The 27,244-nt window shown below is 38.5% G+C and overlaps 1 protein-coding gene across 4 annotated transcripts in view; it reads right to left on the bottom strand.

Moving 5' to 3' along the window:
• The window catches only part of LOC137175997 (NLR family CARD domain-containing protein 3-like), a 32,287-nt gene extending 6,327 nt beyond the window's left edge, over positions 1 to 25,960 (bottom strand). Inside the window, exons 1-6 of one of the 4 annotated variants that reach the window (XM_067581993.1) lie at positions 25,585 to 25,960; positions 23,620 to 23,690; positions 5,270 to 5,561; positions 2,470 to 4,324; positions 998 to 1,171; positions 3 to 176 (exon numbers count right to left, since the gene is read on the bottom strand). In XM_067581993.1, coding sequence (XP_067438094.1) covers positions 3 to 176; positions 998 to 1,171; positions 2,470 to 4,324; positions 5,270 to 5,549 — 2,483 coding nt within the window. In that variant the 5' untranslated portion in view covers positions 5,550 to 5,561; positions 23,620 to 23,690; positions 25,585 to 25,960. Of the gene's footprint in view, positions 1 to 2; positions 177 to 997; positions 1,172 to 2,469; positions 4,328 to 5,269; positions 5,562 to 6,829; positions 7,007 to 23,619; positions 23,691 to 25,584 lie in introns of those variants that run through there. The other 3 variants (XM_067581991.1, XM_067581990.1, XM_067581992.1) reach the window with 3 other exon arrangements.
• Positions 25,961 to 27,244: the final 1,284 nt, after the last annotated feature.

Raw genomic sequence — 27,244 nt, 5'->3', positions numbered from 1 at the left:
ACCCCAGAGTCTTCAGTCTACAGTGTGGACTCTCCAGAAATTCACACAGCTGCTTCACTCCTGAATCCTTTAGCTTGTTGTGACTCACTTCCAGCTCTCTCAGATAGGAGGGGTTTGACTTCAGAGCAGAGGCCAGAGAAGCACAGCTGATCTCTGACAAACTACAGAAACTAAATCTGAATAAAGAAAAAATGATGTAGATTAAATCCATTTCTAATCAACTTTACTATTTCCTAATCAATGAGCTTTTCCCTAAAATGAGCAGAGTACCTTTGTCATTGTGTTATTGTAGATCATTATAATGTCAGCCTTCTACAGACATCATCCAAATGTCACCACAACATTCAGACACCTATTCATGTCAACACTGATTCATAAATTGCTGCTGAACTCAGTCAAGTCTGTAATTAGAGGTTAAATATAAAATCAGACATGCTTGACTGAAAACCTGTTCATTATTTATTACATGATCTCCTTCTTGTATTTGATAGTTTAGTAGGTATGTGTAATTAAAACATGTTATTGGTGGCAGTAATCTTTCCGCTTGTCCATAATGACTATGAAGTGGTCTCTTCCTAACACAGCTACACTGCAGGAAATGAGTTTGTAAGTTCAGCCAAAGCTAATATGAGGCTTTGTCTGGTAGACACCCACTTGATTTGTCTCACTGAAAATTACAGAATATTTAGTACAAAATTCCCTCTTTGAGTTACGATCCCTCCACTGCAGCTTAACAAGGAAACACTGAAGAAACACAAAGATATTTACTTGATATGTGTAACTCAGACTGCTGAAGCCAAATTCTAGTTTAAAATTTGGGAGTCATGTTTACACAGAACAAGACTGTGGATTTTGAATCCCTGAAAAAATTAAAATTCTACAGATTTGTGCTCAGGCAAATCCTGAAAATTTATGAACTAAACATTTGAAACTTCAGTGAAGGAATTGAAGTGAATATATAGAAAAAAACTACCAAAGCTACAGCCAGTGAACTGACCTCAGAGTCTCCAGTCTACAGTTTGGACTCTCCAGTCCAGCAGAAAGCAGTTTCACTCCTGAATTTTGTAGGTCATTGTAGCTCAAGTCCAACTCTCTCAGATGGGAGGGGTCGGACTTCAGAGCTGAGGCCACAATTTCACAGTGAGTCTTTGAGAGTCCACAGCCAGAGAGTCTGTCATGACACATATATTACAACATATGTGATTGTGAAAGAGGACACTTTATTTGACAAAACAGTTTGACATTCCCTATTTTGATTAACATTTGCTCTTCACATCAGTGGTTCACCTCATCATTTTTATTTATTTTTTTATTTTTTTTGTGGGGGGGGGGGCATTTTATCCCTTTAATGGAAAGCAACAGTTGAGAGATAACAGGAAACAAGAGGAGAGAAAGACAGAGAATGACATGCAACAAAGGTCTACCACCAGAATCAAACCACAGACGTGGTAATATGGCATACATCTTAACCAGTAGGCTACCAGAGCACTTTTAATCTTTGTTTTGCTTTCATCTTGCAGATGAAGGGAGAGAAAAGAGAGTTACTTTGAGGTTTCCATGATGTGCATTTCCTGCTACTACTCTTCTCTACACCAACAACAGAGAAAACACATGAGAGTTTCTTTCTGTGACCAACAGAATATAAGAAAGACTTAAAAACAAGACTGTGTAACACGACTTCCATCTTTAAATAAAAAGTTGAATTCACAAGAAATGAAAGGCACCATTGCTTGGTTCAACACACTCACAGGTTTTGTCTCATATGACCAGTAGTTTATGGAGGCCAATGTTGGTTAATGTTAGCAAACTTTAGATATCGTTGCATAACTGACATTACTGAATCAGTTTGCTGATTCGCTGATTCATCGTGCTCACTATGAAATGACTCAGAAACAATTAAGAAAATAATGATGATGAAAGCAAATCTCTCTGACTTCAGAAATCACCTTTGGAAAATGATACAGATCTTATTTTAAACTCTTAATCATAATGGTAAAAAACTTATTTGCAGAACCTACTCATGTAATAATAACTTTACTGCAGTCACTGATAAAATACTGATATATGTTGTGATAAAATGCTGCTGTAATAAAACTTCAACCACAACCTCTGAAGTCCTTCATTTGTTCTACAAGGTTTGAACGACACCTCCGTCACCCAAAGGAAGATAAATAGAAGAAAAAACTGTAAAAATCCAATAATTCCCAGAAAGAAATAGAATAACTGTGTTCATTAACTTAACAACTATAAACACAACACACAACACAACTGAAAAATCAACATTATTTACACTCACAATATTTGAAACAGCTCAAGAACATCTGAGATTTAATATAACTTACATATTATTTCAGCTATAAACAAGTAGAGCACTATTTTAACAATAATAAGAATTTTATATTATTTATATTTGAAGAACTAAACTACTAATCTACATTGATTTATAATGCCAATCACATCTGGACTTACTGAGCATTTCTGCAGTTCCTCACAGCTGGGATCAGTCTCCGTCGTCCCTCCACGGATGTGTTGTACTTCTCCAAATCCAACTCATCCAGAACCTCCTCTGACATCTGCAGCATGTAGGCCAGAGCTGAGCAGTGGATCACAGAAAGTTTCTTCTCTGACCTGTTCTCTGACTTCAGGAACTCTTGGATCTCCTGATGTACTGAGCGGTCGTTCATCTCCATCAGACAGTGGAAAATGTTGATGCTTCTGTCAGGAGATATGTCCTCAGTGTTCATCTCCTTCAGGTTGTTGATAACTCTCTGGATGATTTCTGGACTATTCTCTTGTCGACCCAGCAGGTCTCCTAAGAGTTTCTGGTTGGACTCCAGAGAGAGGCCATGAAGGAAGCAAATAAACAGGTCCAGATGGCCATTTTTACTTTTTAGAGATTTCTCCATGGCTCCCATCAGGAAGACATCCAGAGATGGGTCACAGCTATCATTGTTTATGAAGTAAGCTGAAATCCTCTTGAGCAAAGACTTTGGTTTTGATTCCCTGTGTTTGTAGTTTTCTCCCAGGAAGACCTCCAGTACCTCTGTGTTGCTGTTGGTGTAACAGTGGTACACGTAGACTGCAGCCAGAAACTCCTGAATGCTCAGATGAACAAAGCAGTAGACTGTTTTCTGGAAGATCCCATTCTCTCTTTTGAGGATCTCTGTACAAAATCCTGATAACACTGAGACCTCTGTGACATCAAGACCACACTGCTCCAGGTCTTTCTGGTAGAATATGATGTTTCCTTCCTCCAGTTGTTCAAACGCCAGCCTCCCTAGCTTCAGAAGAACTTTCATGTCAGCCTCCGTCAGCTCCCGTGGACTCGTCTCCTGTCCTTCATCATACTTTTGCTTCTTCCTCTTTGTCTGAACCAGCAGGAATTGTGAGTACATGTCAGTCAGGGTCGTGGGCAGCTCTCTTCGTTGGTCTGTAGTCAACATGTGCTTCAGAACTGAAGCAGTGATCCAGCAGAAAACTGGGATGTGACACATGATGTGGAGAATCCTGGATGTCTTGATGTGTGAGATGATTCTGCTGGACACCTCTTCATCACTGAATCTCTTCCTGAAGTACTCCTCCTTCTGGGCATCATTGAAGCCTCGTACTTCTGTGACCCTGTCAACACATGTCAGAGGGATCTGATTGGCTGCTGCAGGTCGGGAAGTTATCCAGATGAGAGCCAAGGGAAGCAGATGCCCCTCGATAAGGTTTGTCAACAGAACGTTGACTGATGACTTCTGTGTGACATCAGACAAAACCTCATTGCTCTTGAAATCCAGTGAAAGTCTGCTTTCATCCAGGCCATCAAAGATGAACAAAACTTTACAGTCATCGAGCTTCTCTGCTGTGACCTTCTGTAATGTTGGATGGAATTCATGGATCAGCTTGAGGAGACTGTACCGCTCATCTTTGATCAAGTTCAGCTCCCTGAACGAAAGCAGAATCACCAGACTGACATCTTGGTTTTTCAGGCCCTCTGCCCAGTCCAGAGTGAACTTCTGCACTGAGAATGTTTTTCCAATGCCAGCAACGCCGTTCGTCAGAACGACTCTGATGTATTTCTCGTGGTCAGGTAAGGCTTTAAAGATGTCGTGACACTTGATTGAAGTGTCAAGGAGGGTCTTTGTCTTGGAAGCTGTCTCAAGCTGTCTCATTTCATGTAGGGCATCACTCTGTATCTCTGTGATGTAGAGCTCAGTGTAGATCCTGTTGAGGAGGGTTCTACTCTCTGCATCAGGTCTTTCAGTCACATGTTGACATTTCCTCCTCATTCTGATCTTATAGATCTTATATAAATCTGAAACGTCCTGCAGACCACTTTCTGCTGAAAGAGAAGAAAAATGTTGATTTGAACATCTATCAGTGTGTTTACATGCACTTATAGAACCAGGTTACTCAGAGAAACCAGGTTATGTGGGTAATCAGGGAACATGTTAACATGCAGAGTAGTAACCTTGTTACTTTAAATTTGTGTGTACAAGCAACCGATCAGTGATCAGATCCCTCCTCTACACTGACCTTATTATCAAATCATGTCTTTCTTATTTTATCAGTATTAGTGATAGAAGATGTTTGTTAGTCCTGACTTTTTGTTCTGTTTCACTTTGTGTGTCTGAGTCAGAATTTTTCCTCACAGCTTGAATGTGTCTGAATTCAACAAACAGTAAAATGTTAAGTGGTGGAAACCAACCAGTTATCATGGTATTTGTGAAATGGATGATGTGTGAATTATTTGGTACTGTACAGCAGCGTTGTGTGACCGAGGCAAATTTCCCTCCGGGACAATAAAGTTTGGTCCTGTCTTGTCTTGTGTAACCAAGTGTGAAGTAGTTGGGATAAGTCCAAGAAGTTGTAAAAAGTTAAATGATCTCTTCTGGGGGTTTCCCCAGTGAGGAAGTTCAAGTATCTTGGAGTATTGTTTCCCAGTAAGGGTAAGATGGAGAAAGACTAACAGATGACTGGTTGCAGTGAGCAACAAGGATGTGGCAGGTAAAAAAGGGGAAAAGGGTTGTTGTTTTTTCCATATTGTGAGCCAGTTAACCAAATTTATCTTAGCTTGTGAATCATTAAAGAAATATTCTTTATCCTGCTACTTTTTCTTTTCGATGAAGGTGGTACCATAAAGAATGACAAATCAATCTCTAACATTATTTCTACATATTTTTGTTAACACGTTACTATTAATAGAATACTGTAACTGATAACTCATGTAATAATATATGAAATGCACGTGACACTGCTTTTCAGATTCCTTCCCCTAACTTACCTTTTGGTCCTGAGTGGGAGTTTTGTAAACGCTGCACCAGATCATTCCTGCTGATCTTTTCTAAAATCTTCATGGTCAGCTGCAGAGCTCTATGATCCTGATGTTTCTGTACCATTAGATCCACTGTGTCCTGCCTTCCTGCTTTCTCCAGCTGAGCCACTGGGATGCCTTTAAAGCCCTCCAGGATGTCATCCTGGTTCAGGAACCACTTGAACTTCTTAAACGCATCTTTGTGTAATTCCTCCAGAGTTTCCCAGAGCTCCTCTTTAAGTTTCACCATTATGCCCCCCTGCTGAAAATAAGAGAAATTTTAAACAGGAAGAATATGTATTCAGTTCTCATCATGACACTTTACCAGTATGAATTCTGTACATGTGCATGTTAAATGTAAATCATCTACTGCTTGAACAAACAGGTCACAATTTATTTTCATAGTTTCAGTCTTTCATCACTGCAGAACTCATGACAATCCACAATATCACATGAATTCTAGCTGAATACATTTACATCCTCTGTGAGGAAGCAAACAACAAATGTTTTTCAGCCATATTCCAAGTGTGAGGCTTTTGGTGTCTGTATTTCATATCAAATGAGTATATCTCATTTTTATTGTTGTACTTTCGGTGGACATTATCATGTTAATGCATTTAGAAATTGTTTCTTTCCTCATTGAAGTCAAGTGCAAGAGGTAAATTTCCACAACAACACAAAATGGACGTATAAGTTGATAGGACAAACATGTTGACACGCAGTGCCTTTTTTACATAGCAGCCACTGAGCAACATCAGTGTGGAGTGGTGTCTTTGTCCATGTCTACAAATATGAATCTCTTTAGCTGTTCCACTTTATTCACCAGCAAGTCTCTAAATGTGTAAAACCAAAACAATGAGTTCAAACAGTGTAAATAATGTGTAATAATTTACTGTGGGTTCATCACTACGTGCAACCTTTCACATCACATGTACAGTCCTCATCTGATCCTTTGCTCATATAAACATGTCAATTATATAGATATGGATTTAATGATTATTTCATCTCATGCCTTCTCACCAGTGCAACTGTTCAAGACCTGCATGGTAAATGCAACTCAAATCATCTGAGACTTTATCACACAGACAACAAAAGCTCCAGTATTTTCTGTTGTTTTCATACTTTTCAAAATAGTTTTCAAAGGTTTTAAAACCTTTTTACTGCCGTTACAAAAATGCATCTTGCTCCTTCTTTAAAAATAAATCTTAAATTACAACATTTAATTATGTCCTAAGTATCCTTATTACCAGAGGAACATACTCATTTATTTACCTTTTTCTTTCAACATTTTATTTCCACAGATGTAAACAACTTGTGGATAATAATAATAATTTCAAATAAACTTCACAAAGGATGAACAGCAAGGATTGGTCAGACAAGACTGGAAAAAGTCATCTTCCCAAATTCAACCTCACCAGAATGCAGAGACAAAGAGAATTATGTATATAATTTAAAGACCATCGATATGGAGGAATTTTATACTTGAGCACAGATAAATGTGTTTTTATATTTATATTAAATAAAACTCACCAGGCAGGATTCAGAGTTCTTCAAATGTAGAAAGATCAACGATACAGTTAAATTATTCCATCTGACACTTCAACTAAAGGTTGTCTTTGAGTTTCCAGATGAAGTTTCTGCTCTTTAGTCACAGAGAGGAAGATACTGTTCTGACCTCAGCTTCCTCTTTCTTCACCCTGTTGAATTCCCCCAACTTCCGCCATTATAAAGCTATGTGCACCTTTCACAAACCACCACTTCTTGTCATCTTTCTGTGTGTACAGGCACACTTCTAGCTTAGTTTCCACATTTAGGTACACTAAATGTGAGCACAGGAATGAAGTATCAAACCACCTCCAGAAAGATATAAAGTAGAAAACAAAACAGAACATAATTCACCTGTATGGTGGGAGATGTGCTTCCTTCTGCTTCAGCAACATAGGCCTTCTTCAACTTAGTTATTACTATAATTACAGAAGCAAACAATTAGAAAGTTCATCTAATTTCTATGCCACATCTCATCCTTGATAGTTAAAAAGTCAACTACAGCACACTGTGGAAACCACACGACTGATGCTGATGTGCATAGAAAGATCTGACCTCCTTTTTGCAGAGTGAAACTTTCGCATGAGAATTTTTGTTTACCACACATGAAGAAATGTTTAGTACATGTTGTACTTCCTGCCTTTGTCACCTTATCATTATTGTCTATATTTCCTGTAAAAGCAAAGACAAATGTAACCCTTGTTACGATGTAATAACGGAGCACAGGTAAGTAATAGTCAATAGTAATAACTGGACCAGTAACAGAAGACACTAAGCTTTTAAGAGCCAGTATTTTGAACATCAATAATGACACAGACAGCAATGGTTTGAATGTTTGTGGCCACTTGTTATTTCAAGCTGAAAGGTCAACATGTAATACAACAGCTTTTTGGAAAGAACAATGTATGAAAAATAACAAACTAAAATAATAAAGCCAGCAAAATAAAAATAAAAGATACTCTTTGTTCCCAAAGTTAGTACTTATTGTGTTGGGGCCCTTTTCTGACTGTCAGTGTATCACTATTTATTTTAGTCCTACCGCACAGTCCATGAGAAAGGAGAAACCAAGGAACCCTGCACGCATCTCAGGTTCGATACCAGTGGTTCAGTTCGGCTCACCACCCAGTTCACACTGGGAATCTCTGGGTCTAGGGATCTGAAGCGTTGTAGGAGTCCGGCAGGAAGTACTGGCTGCTCCCTTTTTTCTTTATGTATCACCAAAAACCTGACTGACCTGAGTCAAAGTATGAATGAGCTTTACAGCATTTCACCTAGGCAGACCCATGAAAATCATCCGGCCTCTCACACTGCTTTACAATCCAATGGATGACAAAAGATTTTATTTTCTCTATGTCCCAACAGCACTCGAGGTAGCCAGTGTGGTTTGTTTCATAAAACAGGAAGTTATAACAGGAAACGGATCGCCACTAGCAGGTGGGAGGATGACTTGAGAAAGTGGCCATAAATAACGTAGCCGGATACATTTAATTATTTTGTGGTGTCCCTTGGAGTAGATGGAGCCACTATGAAAAATTACAAGAGCACTGAATCCCACCAGTATCTTCACATATTACTCATCAAGTAAAAGTTGATCTGATATTTCTGGCCAGCAGTCCAGTGCACTGGGCCTGGGTACTGGTGACAAACCAGGGACCAGTAGAGACAGCAGGGTGCTCCTGGACACTGGCCAGAGGAAGTCATGCAGCCACACAGCTTCAATTCTGTGGAAGGTAAGAAAGTAAGATGTTGTTTTTGTTTTGTTTTTTTAAATCTACAATGATTGTCAAGCATATAGCACAAGGGCATAGTGCTCTATTTGAAAGTATAAACTCAAGTCCCGTTAGCTGATAATCTTTCATAATATACAATTATGAGGTTAAATTAGGTTAAAAAAAGCTGTTTTCTTTGTCTTGTCTAATCAAAAAATAGAATATTACCAGAAGACTATTGACCCATGTGATGTTGCATATGAATTGTTTGCAGCTACTTCAATTCAAATAGCCTCTAACAACACTGAAACTGTGATAATGTACAATTTATATCATTTGTACTAAAAACATGTTCATATTAAAACAATGGAATAAAATTAAACTTGTAATGTGGGTAATGCTAACATGCTATTTGTTTATCAGAGAACTGCGAGAATGAGAATCATGGAGAATCTGTAAGTATATAGTCAAATCTCATTTTGGTAGAAGGAGCAGGTAAGTGAGCTATGTCAAATCTTCTCTACATCAAAACATGATATATCCAATATGAAATTCCAATGAGAAGTTGAGGGAGAGCCTGAACCACCTGAAGTTGCCTGTAAGAAGCCTGTTCTACAGATGTTGTAACGCTCAGCTCAGAGAAGAGCCATCCCAGCCAGATTCCCTCCCACATGGTGGGCATGATGTTCCCACCACCTGCCAGAAGCGTCTGTTATGTTACAATACCTTTGTTACACTTGACCTGAGCAAGTCTACAACAGTGGAACACATCACCAAGGAGCAGAGTGCCTCGCATATGTGGCGTGATGCTCGTAAAATTCGCATCACTGCCAGCTCTGCCAAGAAGGTTCCAGTTAGAGCCGTCCTGAGAAGTTCCTCCAAGAGCTAGCTTCCCAGGAGCTCGAAGGCTGCAGCTACTCTGTCAGTCGCAGAAGAGCCATGGCTGTTAGCAAGCCCTGATGGAGTGTTGAACACTGAGGAACTGTTAGAGATCAAGTGGGAAAATCCTTTGAGTCTCTGGAAGACCTCTTCAGCAGCAAGACCTCAGATGTGAAGATGGTGGAGGGGACATTTCAACTCCAACCACATGGGCCACGTGGTTATTACATGCAGGTGCAGCTGGGCATGTTCTGCACAAGGCTGACAGCATCGAAGCTGCTCATCTGGACCCCATCACAGCAAGTCTTGCTCAGTGTTGCTTATGATGCAAATTCCCGTGCAGAAATGGTGCCAAGGTTCAGGGCTTTCTATTTTAAACATATGTTGCTTCATATTTCCAATGAATTTCAGGCAGGCAGGTTGTCACTGAGTGATGGTACAAGCAGCTCTGCGAAAGCTAGATCCAAACCCACCGTTAATATCTGCTCTGTAATTCACTCTCTCTCATCCTATTGCAGATACCAATGAAGACCTCTGGGCCTTCTGCACCTCTGGAAAGTAGAAAAGAATTAACAGGTCAAAGCAATTTAACAGTAATTTCATTTTAATTTATGTGTGAATGCTTGTGTCATCAATTAAAAAAATATACACACACTAATGTCCTAGTTTGGTGCTGGTAGTACCATCATGCTTATGTAATGCTTATACTAATATTCCAGCCATGTTGCCTTTGACCATCACCTTGAGGTTGGTATGAGTATTACATCTGTGGTGCTGTTTTTTTGAGTGTGCAGTACTTTCCCCTTTTCTGTATTTATTTTACCAAACTAGGACACTGTTATGTATTGATTTTTCTTTCAACTGATAACTCGAACATTCACAAGAATGTGAATGAAGATCAAATTAATGTCACCGGTGTTGTTTTTTTCTTCATAGAAATGGTTTCACCTGTATATAGTATATATTTCTGAAAATTGTTGTGTTGTTATTCAAAGTTTTTTTAGCACTCCATTTATGGTGTTTTGAAGAAACACTTATACACATTCATAAAAAACCTTCCCTCCCTTTCTTTAAATCAGAAAAACAACATTCTCATTTAATAATCATTAATTCATTTTAGTTTCTTCATTCTTCATGGTATATGTGTAATAAGCACAATGTTTGTTTCTACAAAAACAACACACTCTTAATTTAAAAATGCAGTTGATGAACTGAGAGAAAATGTCTCCTGTTGTGTTTTAGCAGTTATTCCTTTTCACAACATTAGGACAGGTGCAGATGAAAATGTGACACTTTTTTTGAAAACATTATCATTAGTTTCTCAACCGATTAAATGAATTTGTATTTGTATCTGTATTTGTTGAGGCAGCAAAATTATTTGTATTTGTATTATTAGTATTAGACTAAAAGTGGAAAGAGGCTTACAAATCCTGTTTTTGCTTTTATTACGCTTTTAATTTTAGAAAATTAAATTGTTACAGTAAGTGTTTATGAATAAACTACCTTACGAAGGAGGTCCTCAAACTGGGTCTCGAACTGGAGTCTCTCAGATCATAGACGACTGTGCTGATTACTGAGCTAAAACTTTACTCTTCACCTTTTAACAAATATTTTTTTAAATATCTGTATGAAACAAATATTCATAAAAAACCCACTATTTGTGCTTTGCCGAATAATGTATTTGTATTCTCTAGTAGAGAGGTTCAGCACATTGTGTTCCTTGGTCAGCAGTGGTGGGCAAAGGCATCAGGGGGAGACTTGATCTGTAGCTATGGTCGATCAGTGTGCAGTCCTCCCACTGGGTCCCAACATCTCTCTTGGAGTTTGGCAAATCCAGATCCATGGCTTTCTGCTCCATATTGGGTGTTGCATTGTCATTTAGTAAAATAGTAAATTAGTAATTAATTAATGATATATAGCCTACAAACAAATATAATAATTTTCCCGCTGTAGACTACTGCAAATGAGACATTTTCATTAACTAATTATCCACAATGATGGCAAATGTTCAGTGAGCTTCAGCTCCTCCCATCAGGCCCACGTCTTCAGGCCTCCAGCTGCAACAGTAACAGGGCAAGGAATTCCTTTATCCCATCAGCCATCGCTCTCTATAACACACAGCAGCACATAAAAACTCCTGGTACTCACAGCAGTACTGTAGTCAGTGCTGCACAGTGGAAAGTATGGCATTGTGTATATTTCTGGGCTGCATTGTGTCTTCTCTCACATTGAATCTTTGTACTCCAGGAGCACTGCTGGACGCTGCTGTGTAGTAGTTTAGTGTATTTTATGAAGGATGTGTGCCATGTGTGGACTATGTCTTGGATTGCTTTTTTCTTCTTAGTGTGTGTGTTTCTTTTATTGTTTATGTTAAGTTTCGGACACACACTGCAAACCAATTTCCCTCTTAATCTTAATTTTTCTCTATATTTTGACATTTAATAGATAAAATGATGAATAGAGACATCTCTAACTAGATTTACTCTCCTCTCCCCACATGTTTTAAAATGTCTTTTTTCATATATTTATTTCTCCTTGTTGTGTGTGTTCAGTCTGTACGGATTGCTGTTTTCTTGTATCATCACTTGGTGGCGCTGTTTCCTTGTTTGTATATTTCACTTGATTTCAGCAATAAAGTTAAAGAATAAAGAAAACACAGACAATCTAATGTTAGTAAATTTCCTGGAAAGAACCAAGTACTTTAGCACTAATTTATAGGTCAAATAAAGACAGTGTTCAGTTGGTTCACTTCCAATGAATGAATTCCAGTTGCTAAGCTAGCATAAGCTAAAGTCTTTTAGTCAGTTCACAGCAGATCAGACAAACATGCAAACATGTTTCATCTGCAGAAAAACACACAATTCAACATATATGAGACTAAAGTTTCCAATAATAAATGACTGATGAATAAATATGAACTTAAATAGACCAAATTACACAGACAATTCTTTTCTGGAAACTAATTAAAATTAATAAGAAATTATAAGAATAATGGAGCTTTAAAATAAAGTGTAACCAAAAACTCAGATCCACAGAAACAAAACAAAGATCACTGATTCAATCAAATATGGTTCATTTATACACAAAGACAGAAAAAATAATTACAATAAAAATAGATGTTATACATGAAGCTGAAGCTTGACACAGAATAAAAACACTGCAAGTTCATTTATTTCCACTGATGTTTATTAGAATTTGGTCTTTGTTTCCCACCATCATCATCCCACCACCCCCCCTTCACAAGTCTATAAAACTTCTCAAAACCAACGTTACACAATGTTTTACACAAAACTAACACACACATACAGGAAGAAAATAAACCAGTAAAACACACATAAAATTCAAATTTAACATATGAAACAACAATAATCAGTAGATCAGTGAATAATGAAAAAAGGTAACGTCTGTACACAAAGTTTAATAATGGCAACGTTTTGATCCCACTTGGATCTTCGTCAGGCCAGATTGTTTAAAAAATAGAAAACACACCCATATTTATACATCATGACAAACTCTATGGTTAAACATCTAAGAATTCAATAAAGTACACAGAAAAGTAATACAAAAGCCATACTTCAAAATATCAAACATTCATCTTATATATAAACATTCTATCAGATTCATCATCCCATATATCAAAATCTACATCACCTACATTCAAAAATATATTTTAGTAAATGACAAGAAAGAGAGAAGAAACCTTAAATTTCTGTACAGGAATGAAGTCTTTACACCCTTCTATAAAAAGTTAACTAGATCAAAAAAAAGAAAAGATACACCTCAACAGTTTATAAGTTTTAACATTATTTTCATTATTTTCAAATATATATACAGAGTCCATTTGCATCATTATCACTGTGTGCAGTGTTGTACAAAACATGCAAGATGCTGCACTAATGTAGAAAAGATGTAAAGGATGTGATTGGATAGGGCTGGATCACATGATCTCACCTACAAGTTTAAATTATATAGTTATTGTTAAAGCCACCTGATTGGCTGACCAGTGTTTACTTACAGCCTGATGCAAATGACTTGTTAAATATCGTTATGAGATATAAACTATTCATTTTGACATCATATTTTTGCATCATCATCATCATCATCATCAACCTTTATTTAAACAGGGAGGGCCTTTGAGAGCAAGCTCTCTTCTACAGGGACGAGTAGCTACACTACATATAAAAGCTCATGAAAGTTACAGTAAACATCAGCAACAAATCATATATAAGAACAATAGAAACAATAAAAGTACATATAAAAACAATTAAAGCCACAAAAATAACAGTATCAACAGATTATACAACAGCTGCTTTCAGATTTAAATTGATTAAAAGAGATTAACTCGTCTAATTTTACAAGCTTCTGCAGATTGTTCCAGTTGTGTGGAGGAAAGTATTTAAAAGCCAGTTTCCCAATATCAGTGCTAACATGATGATTTTTGAAGACTTAATAGTCTTTGGGACCAAGTACAATGTGACAATGATCTATAGTTAAAAAGACATATAAAAGCATATAAAAGCTGGATACCTTTAATATTTACACACGGAGCAACTCTGAAATGTCATCTGGAGCCATGAAGAGCCTTTAAAAGTAATCAATCAAATCTTTACAATCAATCCTAAAACAAACAGGTAACCAGTGAAGTGATGATAGAAATGGAGTAATATGATCTCTTTTCCTGCTTTTAGTTCAAAGTCTGACAGCAGCAGTGTTCTGTGCTGGTTTTATACATATTATTTGAATATGTTTTAATGGTGAAAACAGGACTGGACCAGCTGTATTTATCAAACGTCTCAGAGCAGGAAATCACTCCTAATTGGCCAAAAATGATCAGAGTGACACATCTCTGCTTCTACTTTTAGGAGAAAAAGCCTTTTATCAACTTTCCAAACTTGGTAAATGATTCGTATCTCTGCCAATATTTCGGAGCTGCAGGAGATGGAGTTCAGGCAGAGATATTCCCTGAGAGGAGAGATGTTTTGGGAACGCTTGATGACACTGAGCTTATTAAAAGATTGTTTGGACTAAAACAGAATCATTAGTGAGACTGACTTTGTGTGTGATGCAGAGGAGAACACATGATGTTTCTACACAACATCATTTAAATAAATACAGAACGTCCTCACAATGTTACACTTTATGGTAACGGAGAAAATGCAGCTGTGCAACAGTGACGATTCTGTCAGAAGCAACAATGATGGAAGTCATGAATCAAACTTTGATCTGGCTTAATGCACGTCGTAAAGATAATGAGCATGACGAGGGTCCACTAAAACTTTTATTTGAACACAGTCATGTCAGCTGCATAATGAAGGATATCTCAACTTCATTACAACAGCTCAAATATTTTATAGGCTTATTTTTTATTGAGGCTCCTTCAAATAACAGCAGAGCTACAGCCTGATATTTGAGAGAGGAGGATGCACCTGAACAATATATGTTTCTATTGTTACGCTGTATTTACCTTCATGTAGAGAACACAAGTTAACTTGGGGTGTAGTTGAAAGAGGAATTGGACAGTGGAAGAGAAGATGTTCTTCATGGAGAGGGTTTGCAACATGTTTCTGTGCAATATGTGCAAGATGCAGCACTATTACAGGCTGTGAAACCATGTGGCTGAACCAAGATCATTTCACACAGCTGAGTCTAATTACCTGTTATCTTCATTAACATATAGGCTACATTTATCTCTCAGGCTTTCTTTACACTTTGTAAATATCATCTTATAATGAATTTTGGCATCATAGTTTTGTTCCATAACCTTGGTAAGTTACCTGCCTGGTTACCTGCCTATACACATAATATACCAAATTACCACTGTTTCATATTTCCAGCTGAGACTGTGAGAAAACTACAACACGTCATCATTATTTCTACTTTGCTGCTCTGACTGTGGTAAAACAGCGATGTCTCACTCTCTCCCAGGAGTAATCCTTCTCCTGCTGACAGTCACAGTAAATTCTCTTCTGCTTCATTAATTAGTTTTAGTCCTCGTTAACTCTCAGTGTGATTCTGAGACGCTTGATAAATATGGGCCCAGGGTCAGAGTCTGACTTATAACACCTGTTTTTCATCTTTTCTGCATCAAACAGCTCATGTATAACACATCTGTAAAGTGCTGATTCAACAAAATCCAGAGATAACTGTTCAGTTTGTAGTCAGCTAAGAGACTTAAGTGAAGATGACAAAATCCAGATCCAGACTCCGGTCCAGATGGATCATCAGGATCCAGCTGATCCTCTCTCAACACACACTCCTGGATGTTCATGCACACTCTGAGTCTGATTCTAACAGAGCTCGATAACTCCATCTGATGAGAGAAGAAGAAACAACAGAGGTCATAAATCAGTGTTTAGTGAGACTCACTTCATCAGCTGTCAGTCAGTGATGCAGCACATCCAGTATAAAGAGCAGCAGGGACTTCAGTCCTGTTCAGACCAGAAGTGGAACAGCTGTGCAGCGTAGCTCTTAAAAAGACCAATATCTAAAAGTGTATTAACATAGATATGGTGAAAAACTGGTTAGAAACTAGATGAAAAGGCATATTCTGACACAGCCTCTGGCGGGTAAACACAGACGCTGATGCATGAGCAGACTAAACCTTTCTAATGACTATTAGGTTAAATTGCAGAATTTGAGCACCATACAACATGGGCAACTACATCCTGGTCTTATTGAGTGGGTGATGGACTTCCAGAATTCCAGGTCAGATAAGCTTCTGAGCAGCACTGGAGACCCCAGTTAACTGTTCCCTAAATGTTCCTCTTTACTCGCTATACTATGGATTTCCAACACTGCCTCATGAAAACAACTTTAGGTAACACTTCATTTGAAGAGGGTATACATAAACATTCATAACACCTACATACGCACTACATGACACCTGACATAAACATACATAACCAGTCGTAAATGTTTGGTTCAACTGGTAATAAACGGTTATTATGTCACTTTCAGTGTCAAATTGACATCATCCTCTATGTTAAGTGACATAGTTGTCAGTTGACATACTGATATATTATGACACAAGGGCCGGCTCAAGGTATAGGCCATATAGGTGGTCGCCTAGGGCGCCACCTTGTCTTTGGCCGCTGGTCGCTAAATAAATTGAATAAATAAAAAAATAGATGAATAAAAAATCACCCTTGGGCGCCCCTCCTCATATTTTGCCTTGGGAAAAAATACAAATACACAAAAAAATAACCTTTGCTCCCCTGTTCCTCACAATGTTCCATCTGCTCTACATATCTATTGTGCGCACTGAAAAACAGAGATGATGCCTCAGAGACACACAAAGTCTGTGAGATGTCAAGAGGTGGATATGCATATTTTATTTCATTATGAAAAGGTCCAAACCTTCAGGTGTACAAGGAAGAAAATGGACAAAAGAGGAGAAGGAAAAGAAAGCCCGTATACAGGTATGTCATCTTATGTTAACATTAAAATGCTGTTTTGTGTGTAATGTTAGACGTTTCATCTTTAGCAGCTAGCTAGGTAGCAATAAAGCTAATGATGATGCGATAGCTGCTGGACTATAACATTACAGACTGAAGGATATCAGACTGAATGGTAAACCCCTGTATGACACTGTTTACATCAAAATGTGATAGTTCTTATAACAAATGACATTGTTTTGCGTGTTCCTCATTAAGTCAAAATAATATAACAAACAGCCAATCATTTTAGCCACGAGGTGGAGCTCTAGTGGAGCTAAACTGAAAGTACCTCCATCACTAGCCACACACTGCATTGAAATTTTCTCCCTGTAGGATATGATCACTTGTGAAGGTACAGTATGAAATGTCACAGCATCAATTCCTGCAGATTTCTGAAGTTTATCAGAAAAGGTTTGAAAGAATATGAGGATAAAGTGGTAGGCTACAGGCTAGATTTTTATGTTATTATGTATTATTATGTCATTACATTTTCAGTAAATTATTACATTATTGGGTGCTATAAGCACCATTGCTCGGTTCAACACGCTCAGGGGTTTTGTTGGAGGCTAATGTTGGTCAATGTTAGCAAACTTTACATATTGTTGTATAACTGACTTCATTGAATCAGTTTGCTGATCCTCGTGCTCACTATGAAATGACTCAGAAACCATTAAGAAAATAATGATGATGAAAGCAAATCTCTCTGACTTCAGAAATCATCTTTGGAAAATGATACAGATCTTAATTTAAACTCTTAATCATAGTGGTAAAAACATTGTCTGGTTATATTATTATATGCAGAACCTACTCATGTAATAATAACTTTATTGTATTTACTGATAACTGTAAAATACTGATATGCTGCTGTAATAACACCTCAACCACAACCTCTGAAGTCCTTCATTTGTTTGAATGGTTTGAATGACACCTCCGTCATCCAAAGGAAGATAAATAGAAGAAAAAACTGTAAAATAATAGTAAACTGTAAATTACTAGAAATAGATAGAATAACTGTGTTCATTAACTTAACAGTTGCAAACACGACCAACTGAAAAATTAACATTATTTGCGCTCACAACATTTGAAACAGCTCAAGAAAATCTGAGACTAAATATAACTGCAATGTTTCCCCTATAACAGCACAGGCCTGGCGAGCTGCCAGGCCAAAAAATATTTTTTTAAATGCCAGAGAAATAGAGAACGGAGAAATGTGTGGCTGCATGCTAATCCCCCCTATCCCGCCAGGCCAAACCACTGAACCTAGGGGAAACACTGAACTGACATATTATTTCAGCTATAAACAAGTAGAGCACTATTTTAACAATAATAAGAGTTTTATATTATTTATATTTGAAGAACTAAACTACTAATCTACACTGTTTTATAATGCTAATCACATCTGGACTTACTTAGGCTCTCTGTAGTTCCACACAGCTGGGATCAGCCTCCATCGTCCCCCCAGTGATGTTTTGTCCTTCTCCAGGTCCAACTCAACCAGAGCCTCTGACATCTGCAGCATGTAGGCCAGCTGATCTGAGCGGCAGATCATGGAGAGTTTCTTCTCTGATCTGTTCTCTGGCTTCAGGAACTCTTGGATCTCCTGATGTACTGAGAGGTCGTTTATCTCTATCCGACAGTGGAAGATGTTGATGCTTCTGTCAGGAGAGATATCACGAGTGTTCATCTCCTTCAGGTTGTTGATGATTCTCTGGAGGATTGCTGGACTGTTCTCTGTCCGACGCAGCAGGCCTCCTAAGAGACCCTGGTTGGTCTCCAGAGAGAGGCCATGAAGGAAGCGAGCAAACAGGTTCAGGTGGCCATTTTTACTTTTGAGAGATTTCTCCGTGGCTCCCTTCAGGAAGACATCCAGAGATGGTTCACGGCTGTAATTTGTTTTGAAAAAAACAGACATTTTCCAGAGGAGAAAGCTTAGGTTTGATTCCTTGTATTTGTAGTTTTCTCCCAGGAAGCCGTTCAGTACCTTAGTGTTCCTCTTGTTGTAACAGTGGTACATGTAGACTGCAGCCAGAAACTCCTGAACACTCAGATGAACAAAGCAGTAGACTGTTTTCATGAAGATCACATTCTCTCTTTTTAAGATCTGTTTACAAAATCCTGGGAGCACCGATGCCTCTGTGACATCAAGACCACACTTCTTCAGGTCTTCTTGGGAGAACATGGTGTTTCCTTTCTGCAGTTGTTCAAACGCCAGCCTCCCCAGTTTCAGAAGAACTTTCCTGTCAGCCTTTGCCAGCTCCTGTCGACTTGTCTCCTGTCCTTCATCATACTTGTTCTTCTTCCTCTTTGTCTGAAGCAGCAGGAAGCGTGAGTACATATCAGTCAGGGTCTTGGGCAGCTCTCCTCTCTGGTCTGTAGTCAACATGTGCTTCACAACTCTAGCAATGATCCAGCAGAAGACTGGGATGTGACACATGATGTGGAGGCTCTTGGAGTTCTTGATGTCTGAGATGATTCTGCTGTACAGCTCTTCATCTTCATTACTGAATCTCTTCATGAAGTACTCCTCCTTCTGGTCGTCAGTGAAGCCTCGTACTTCTGTTACCCTGTCAACACATGTCAGAGGGATCTGATTGGCTGCTGCAGGTTGGGAAGTTATCCAGACGAGAGCCGAGGGAAGCAGATTCCCCTCGATGAGGTTTGTAAACAGCACGTTGACTGATGACTTCTGTGTGACATCAGACACGACCTTCCTGTTGTTGAAATCCAGTGAAAGTCTGCTTTCATCCAGGCCGTCAAAGATGAACAAAACTTTACAGTCTTGAGACTCGAGCTTCTCTGCTGTGACCTTCTGTAATGTTGGATGGAATTCATGGATCAACATGAGGAGACTGTACTGCTCATCTTTCATCAAGTTCAGCTTCCTGAATGAAAGTGGGATCACCAGACTGACATCTTGGTTTTTTAAGTCCTCTGCCCAGTCCAGAGTGAACTTCTGCACTGAGAAGGTTTTTCCAACACCAGCGACACCGTTCATCATAACGACTCTGATGTCTTTCTGTTTGTCAGGTAAGGGTTTAAAGATGTCGTGACACTTGATTGGAGTGTCATGGAGGGTCTTCATCTTGGAAGCTGTCTCAAGCTGCCTGACCTCATGTTGGGTATTAACGTCTTCACTCCGTCCCTCTGTGATGTAGAGCTCAGTGAAGATACTGTTGAGGAGGGTCCTTTCCACTTTATCAATTCCTTCAGTCACCTGTTGATATTTTCTTATCAGAGAGATCTTATAGTTCTTATATTCATCCAAAACCTCCTGCAGACCACTTTCTGCTGAAAGAGAAGAAAAATATAGATTTGAACATCTATCAGTGTGTTTACATGCACTTACATAACCAGGTTACTCAGAGAAACCAGGTTATGTGGGTAATCTGGGAACATGTTAACATGCACAGTAGAAACCTGGTTGCTGTAAATCTGTGTGTACAAGCAGCCAATCAGTGATCAGATTTCTCCTCTACACTGACCTTATTCTCAAAGCATGACTTTCTTATTTTATCAGTATTAGTGATAGAAGACGTTTGTTAGTCCTGACTTTTTCGTCTGTTTTGCTTTGTGTGTCTGAGTCAGAACTTTTCCTCACAACATGAATGAGTCTGAATTCAACAAACAGTGAAATGTTAAATGGTGGAAACCATTTATTTAGACTTCTAGAGGACACTTTGTGTTAGTTTAAATTTTAGTTGGACTTTAAATACAAGGATAAATCACTTTGTGTAATGATCCCTCCTTTCATTCAGCTGTTCTACTTTCCCTATCTACAGTCTTTTGGTAAGTGCAAGTTACGTGTATACATGGCAGAGAAACTGACATTCTCCAGAAGAAATCTACCAGGGGAAATAATAAAAATAATACATTTTATTTGTACCACACTTTTCATTCATAGTCAAACTCAAAGTTTCTCTGATGTACAATCCTGTTTACAGTAACCAATAACAGTTACTTTGTAGGACAACCTGTTTGAATTATGTCACTGCCCACGTGACAAGAGTTCATTCATGTTTTCCACTGTTAGACCCAAAATATTTCAATAATCCAACGACGACCCCCCAAATTACCCGCAGTGTGAAACCAGCCTCCAGGAAGTACTGTATGTCTCAGAGCCGCCAGTGTTTGTTGGTCAGTGGAGGAGATATTACCAGATTTACTGTGGCCATCAGGTCATGTAGTTATGTCTGGGTCATTATATGATTGTTTAGTCTGATTTCATGTGTACCTGTCCCACTGATTATGAACCCTTATAATTTGAGCACTATGTGTTAAGAGGTCTATATCTCCCACACAGTTCTTTTTATGTTGACGTAAACCTACTTAACTTAAAGCTGAGACGTCAATGTAGTATCACTTATTTTATTTTACATTGAATGTGAACCTGAAGAACAAAAAAATGTGTAACTATCCAAATACTTACCATCTGGGCAGCATGGTGACTCAGTGGTTTGCACTGTTGCCTCACAGCAAGAATGTCCTGGAGTCCTTTCTGTGTGGACTTTGCATGTTCTCCCTGTGTTTGTGTGGGTTTCCGCTGGGTGCTCTGGTTTCCACCCACCATCAAAGACGGGTATGTTAGGGTTGATACTCTTGTCAGTGCCCCAGTCCACTGCCCCTAGAGTATAGGATGGGTCAAAGGCAGAGGATAAATTTTGTTTCAATGTATGTGAGTGCTGAGAAATGACAATAAAGAAATCTTAATACAAAATTCTGAAAAATATAAAACACAGGCTGTTTCTCCTCACAGATCTGCTGTCTGGATGTGATGTCATGTTTGTCTCTTCCTGTGATTGACCTAATGTTCATCAACTCCCTCATCAGATCATTGCTGATAACTGACAGAGCAGTTTTGTGTGGAAAAGGAAACCCGGGACCCTCCTCTAGAGCAAGCCCTGAGAGGGACCTGGAGGCCACACCAGAACCTATCTGGCCCAGTCAAACTTGACCCAAAAAAGCAGCATGGGATTGCTGCCATGCTGGCTCACTGGGGATTGTTGTGTTGCCAGTCGGATGGTGGATGAAGGTAAAGGTCTTGGTGTTCAGACCCCAGACCACCTTCATATTCACTTGAATGAGAAAGTGTGTTCACACTTTTGACTGATACTGTAGGTCTGCTGGTCTCATTGAACCAGGACCTTTACAAGTACTGGGTTGATTTCACAGTTCTGCCAGTGACACACAAACAAGCTGCTGTGTGTTTTTTTTTTAAATGATGTGCTTATTTTGAGGATCTCAGAATTTGGAGTATTTATTAATTTTTTGTTTTTATCCTGAGTACTTCATGAGATGTCTGATGTGTAGTAATGTTGAATTATTTGGTACTATATGTCTCTTTGTCTCTTACTGTGACCTTCTGCTCCTGAGCTGATGTTTGGCAACTCCCTCAGCAGATCATTCCTGATAACTGACAGAGCATCTTTGTGGGGAAAAGGAAAACCAGGACCCTCTTCTAGAGCAAGTCCTGAGAGGGACCTGGAGGCTGTGTAGTAATGTTGAATTATTTGGTACTGTACAACAGCAACAGCTTTGTGTGTCCAAGGCAAACTTCCCTCTGGGACAATAAAGTCTTATCTAATCTTATTTGTAGACAAGTGTGAAGTGGTTGAGAGTCCAAGAGGCTGTACAAAGTTAAAGTATCTCTTCTGGGTCTGGGGTTTCATCAGTGAGGAGGTTCAAGTATCTTGGGGTTTTACTTCCCAGTAAGGATAAGATGGAGAGTGAGACTAACAGATGACTGGTTGCAGCAGCAACAAGGATGTTGCAGGTAAAAAAAGGAACAGAGTTGTTGTTTTTTTCATGTTGTGAACCAGTTAACCAAATTTATTTTAGTTTGTGAATCATTAAAGAAATATTCTTTATCCTGCTTCTTTTTCTTTTTGATGAAAGTGGTACCATAAAGAATGACAAATCAATCTCTTACATTATTACAGTTTTTTTGTTAACACATTACTATTAATAGAATACTGTAACTCATAACTAATGTATGAAATGTATGTGACACTGCTTTTCAGATTCCTTCTCCTAACTTACCTTTTGGTCCTGAGGGGGAGTTTTGTAAACGCTGCACCAGATCATTCCTGCTGATCTTTTCTAAAACCTTCTTGGTCAGCTGCAGAGCTCTATGATCCTGATGTTTCTGTATCATTAGATCCACTGTGTCTCCCCTTCCTGCTTTCTCCAGCTGAGCCACTGGGATGCCTGTAAAGCCCTCCAGGATGTCATCCTCCTTCAGGAACCACTTGAATCTCTTAAACTGTTTTTTACTTAATTTTTCCAGAATATTCAAGAGCTCCTCTTTAAGTTTCTCCATTATGCCCCCCTACTGGAAATAAGAGACATTTTAAACAGGAAGGACATGTATTCAGTTCTCATCTCATGACACTTTACCACTATGACTTCTGTACATGTGCATGTTAAATGTAAATCATCTACTGCTTGAACAAACAGGTCACAACTTTGGTTATTTTCATAGTTTCAGTCTTTCATCACTGCAAAACTCATTACATACACATTATCACCTGAATTCTAGCTGAATACATTTACATCCTCTGTGAGGAAGCAAACAACAAACTGAAGCCACGTTCCAAGTGTGAAGCTTTTGATGTCTGTATTTCATATCAGATGAGTATTTCTCATTTTTATTGTTGCACTGTTGGTGGACATTATCATGTTTTTATGAAGTGCTGCCCTCTGCTGGTATTACAGCACATTTAAGGATAAACTTTTCTATTTTTACCTCACATACCTCTACAGGAGTTCATGAATGGTCAGCTGATAACGCTGGACGCTGAGAGGAGCTGTTTGTCCTGTGAAAACCTGAAGGGAAAATAATATTGATGAGATACTACACTTCACCATTATCATTCCTGGTGCGTAAACTGGGAGGTCAGAGGTCAGCTACTGATCATGAGCCAACAGGCATACAGTGAGTATATCCCAAATCTCTTATTTCTGCTCTGAGGATCGAGGAAACATGAGAGCAGCCGTCAAACCGGCCGACACGCCCCCTTATTGGATATCAGTTATTGATTGGACGCTGCAGCTATATAAATGATAAGTTAAAGCTGATATAAGTTACATAATTTAAATTTATCACTGAATGTTTGACTTTTCCACAAAATGCTGTCTGACTGATTTTTTTTTAAGTGAAAAAGTCCTTATATTATTCATCATTGTTATATTTTAATGATAAAATAAAGTCTGTAAATGGATAAGGGTGAGGAAAATTAATCTAAACAAATTTCAACACCTAAACAACTATTAGTATTTGAGTCTGAAATCATAGGAGCCATCACAAAAATGACTTAAAACACTTTTGTACATGTTAAACATTAAACACACTGATGAGAAACTTCTCAAGGAGACACTATGACGAGAGCCGCCGGTCATTAACAACCAACAGACTCTCCTGATCTGTCTTAACAGAGAAGTGACTGTCTGCTTACAGAGAAATGGATGTGTGTGTGTGTGTGTTTGTTAAAATCGCATTGTGCTGAAAAAGTAGCATCCCATCAGGTCTCACAGCAAGTTCTAAACTCTATTTACGTTCGTAGTTAGTTAAGTTAACACCATGCAGCAATATCCTGGTTAACCACTGAGAATATTTTTGACTGGTTATGCATGTCGGTCTACAGGTTAATTTGAATACACACTCCACTAACAGCTTGTTCGCAACATCAGATCTACTTTTTCAATGGATAAAGTATAGGTGTAAAATTAACTCATGCACAGAGTGTTGCATTATGGGCTGTTTGTGCATTAATGTTGCTAGGCTAGCAAGAGTCTTAAAGTATGTTTATAGTGAGTGTGTTAGAGTCAATCAGCACTAAAAGTGTTTCGTTAGTCAGGTTTAACCTGCAGGAGTTTCTGAAGACTCCTGTAACGTGTTATTCTAAAGCATCTTCCAATGTCTCTGCTGAAGAAACGGAATGTCAAACTGGTAAATACCACTGAGACAGACAATGACAGTGGTATTTAGTGCAGTCTTATAAATACTAATTGCCAGGGAAAATAATCTTTGACCGTTTCCAAGAGCCTGGTAGGAGAGTGTGTGACTGGTAAACTTAAAAACACAAGCGTATGAATACTTACTCCGTACAGTGTTTAGCTGGTTGTGCTTATCACATAACGTTAATTGTTAGCTAATGTTAGCTAGCGGGTTAGCTGTTACTGTTTACGTTAACATTATACTTATATTTGCAGCAGTGGGAGAAATCTTGCGCTACTATTGAGGCTCAGCGTGATGACAGAGACACTGGGAAACATTGAGTCTGTTTATTTGCTGTGTTGCATGTAGTTTTAAATGTGGAACTCTGTAACTTTCATTTAAGGGCACACCAGCCAGTTCAAAACAGGGCACGCCAAACTGGCCGTGTAGGTAGTTAATTTTAGAAGAGGCATCACGGCCACACTCCAGGGCACATTTGGCCGTGGTATAATTCCTGCCCTGCTCAGTGAAACATATAAACCATCTCCTTTATCATCACGGCACCTTGCAGATAACTGAATCTGAACTGCAACATTTCCAGAAACATGTTTTGCACTCTTAAGCTCTTCTTTCCTGCTCACACAGACAGACAAGTTTAAATTACTGTCTGTCCAAAATGACAATAAAAAGAAATATCTGCAAACATTTTGAAAATAGTTTCTCAGACATGAAATAAACAATCATTTCAGATGTGAGTATTTTTAAAAACAGAGCTGAACTTACCCTACGTATTCCCGTCTTATCTTACGTCCGTCAGTGCAGCAGCTCTCTCATGTTGTGACGATGTCTGAAAAAAGATTTTATTATTGACTGAGTGGGACGACCACTGACCACATTCCACCATCATTATTCACCTCTGATTCATCTACTTCATCAGTCTCTGTTACAGTAAGATGACCTGAGACTAAACTCTGATAATCGGTCCTGTATGCGTGCAGGATGATGTTTCCTTATTACTGATAACGGATGATGATGAATATTTCCTTGTATCAAAGTTTCAGTCTGACTGGTCTGATGGCAGCTCGCTGTGAGTCGACCATGGTTTGACATTTCCCGTAAATCCACCATCTACAGTGAAGTAAGGAGCAGCCAGTGTTTCAGTCCTGGTTAATGATTCTGATAATAAGTTATTTCTCTTTGAAACACCTTAAACCCGTCTACTTTAATATGGAAGTACAAGCAGTAGTACTAAGAGGAACTGCTTTGGATTATAATTATAAAATAATTATGGCAATAATCTCATACAGTTAAGAATGTTGTGATTTTTTATTTATGTTGATAAAAATGACAGTGATGTCCGAAGTACATGTTAGACAGAATACACAGAATAATGGAGTCTGAGCACTTCCTTGTTGCTGAAACACTTCAGATCAACAGAGTAAACTACTGAGTGTGTGTTATAACGACAGTAGTGAATGAGTGGATGAAGGAGTGATGTTGGACACAGACCAGGTCTGACTGTCTGTCTGCAGTCCAGGTTCTGATCTAGATCTTTCTCCACAGTGGGGACAGGAGGAGTCTCCTGATGAACCTGATGAACCTTTGAAAAGCTGTTAAATGATAAACTTAAGATCCTGGTAAGATTTTAATGTTAAAGCTTAATGTTTAACTTGAATTCCTGGACAGTTGGTATTTTGCTCTGCAGCCTTCCTGTAAAGCAGCTGATTCACTGAATGGACATGTTCACCTCTACAGACTGCAGCCGTGATCATCCACAGACATGTTAACTGCTGCTTTCAGAGAAACAAATCTGCTGCATGACAATTTTAAAATTAATTTAAAAAGTAAGTTAAGAGAAAATGAAACGAGAATAGCAAGTTCTGAGAGATATTACATTATTTACAACAGTTATTCATGAAGTTCTGCAGCAGCAGTTGGAAGGTTTTACACATAAGGAGAAACAGATATTAAACCACAGTGTAGCAGCAAGTTATACTAGGATATAAATAAGACTTTGACTACCAGATGTAGATAATTCACTGACAGATGAAGTCAAACAGATAAATCTGCGCCTTCAGTCCACAGGGAGACTAAACTAGACCCTCTGACAGTGAAATAATGATCATAATACTGTAACACTCAGGCTGCGTCACCAATGTTCTTCTGACAGCAACAACTATCAGACTTCCTGTCCAATTCCTCACTTCAATATACATAAACAAAAAGAAACTATTACAACTACTACAACTATTTAGACATTATTTAGTTCTTTATTAGTGATAACATATATAACAGTCTTGGTGGTAGGTTTCTATTGTAACCAAAACATCAGTAATTAAATGAGGTTTCCAATATGACAACCAGTACTGCCACCACCTGCACATCATCACCGTTCAGCCTGCTGATGTGTTGGTATCTGCTGTGGCAACAGGTGTCATCAGGT

Source organism: Thunnus thynnus, chromosome 23, assembly GCF_963924715.1.
Source record: "Thunnus thynnus chromosome 23, fThuThy2.1, whole genome shotgun sequence".
Lineage (NCBI taxonomy): Eukaryota > Metazoa > Chordata > Actinopteri > Scombriformes > Scombridae > Thunnus > Thunnus thynnus.
Note: the sequence above shows the minus strand (reverse complement) of the source record. Positions and strands in the feature narration are given on the sequence as shown.